The 1,396-nt window shown below is 49.1% G+C and overlaps 1 protein-coding gene across 1 annotated transcript; it reads right to left on the minus strand.

Annotated features, from left to right (window-relative positions):
- Nucleotides 1-195: 195 nt before the first annotated feature.
- On the minus strand, nt 196-1,322 carry H257_15219 (hypothetical protein; the record flags this gene model as incomplete). The annotated part of the gene is made up of 3 exons (XM_009843241.1): nt 196-367; nt 481-775; nt 869-1,322. The coding sequence occupies 3 exons, from the start codon at nt 1,320-1,322 to the stop codon at nt 196-198; spliced, it is 921 nt and encodes a 306-aa protein (XP_009841543.1).
- Between the last annotated feature and the right edge of the window lie 74 nt (nt 1,323-1,396).

Consider the following 1,396-nt stretch of genomic DNA (forward strand, 5'->3'; position numbering starts at 1 on the left):
CATACACAGTATTCATATATATATATATCCAATATTCAACCAATTACACCTTGTCCTACACCGCCGTATCCTTTGTGATACAAACGAACCGCCGATCAACCAAGACTCAACCACATCGAGCGATTAAGAAATCTCACATATACATGTATATATATATATATATATATATAGATTTGAGCATCAAATGACATTATATTATCCAACGTACCGAGCACAGACCACCGCAACAAGGACACGGATCTTGACCATGGTAAAATATACCAATTTGTCCATTGGGGGCTTGGAGAACGACCCGTCGGGGGCGACTTTAGCAAATCGCATGAGCATATTTCGGCGAGGAATGCGAACATGGTCCAATACGCAAAATCTATAAACATAACAGTGAATTGATATTCCCGTCTAGTATATATATGTACATATATATATAAATATCCAATGTATCATCCTAGAATCAGACTAGATATAGGTCCATATATACACACATACCCGTTGTCGACAGATTGAAACCCAATTTTAGGCCCAATGTCGCCCAAGGTGATGCCAGGTAGGGTCTCGTGGGTGCGCGTATCTCTCAGCGGCACCAAGAACGCCTGGACGCCTCGGTCTTTCCCATCAAGCAACAGTCGCGCATGCAATACGCAGTGGTTGGCGGTCTTGCCGAGTCCACCAGGCCACCACTTGCGACTCGTGAGCGACGGCGAGTTCAACACAAACTCTTGGGTGTTCTTGTCGTAATGTGCCGTGGTTTCAATGCCTTGGACGTTCGACCCGTGGCCTAGTTTAGGTTGAGAGTTTAGCCAAAGAAGTAGCAAATGAACACACCCAAATGCTCGAAATAGGACCAGAACCAGAAACAGTTGATGCGTACCGAGCTCGGTTTGCGCATAGGCGCCGGTGATTTGAAACGACGTGGCTTTGGGGACCCAAATGGCTTGCTGTTCGTCGTCCATTTGATTTTGTAGTGTCGGGATGAACATGGACCGATGGACGTCGATGGGGAGCGGCTCCCCGATCGCGTAGTACACGTACGTTTGCTCGTCGGGGTCTGTGATGTGGTGGGTCTCCAGAAGCTTCGCATACGCGTGCGACTTCTCCAGCGCCTTTTCGTAGCGCTCCTTGTGGTTGCGAGAGATCATGTCGCGGTCGCACAGCACGGGGTCGTTGATCACGAGGTCGAGCAGGTGCTTGCGTCGCGCTTGCTGGTCGCGACTGCCGTGGATCACGTCAATCAACAAGGGAACGTCAAAGGAGGCCGTGACGCGCTCCTTCTTGAGGAGAAGCGGGGAGAGGTCGGCCAGCTCGACCTTAGGCGGCGTCGACATGATGGGTTGTGCGAAATACGAAAGTGCGGAGCTGCGTTTTTGTCACCAAAAAGTCAAGTAAATTATGTATTCAT

This window comes from Aphanomyces astaci (assembly GCF_000520075.1).
Source record: "Aphanomyces astaci strain APO3 unplaced genomic scaffold supercont1.67, whole genome shotgun sequence".
In the NCBI taxonomy this organism is placed as follows: Eukaryota; Oomycota; class Saprolegniomycetes; order Saprolegniales; family Verrucalvaceae; genus Aphanomyces; species Aphanomyces astaci.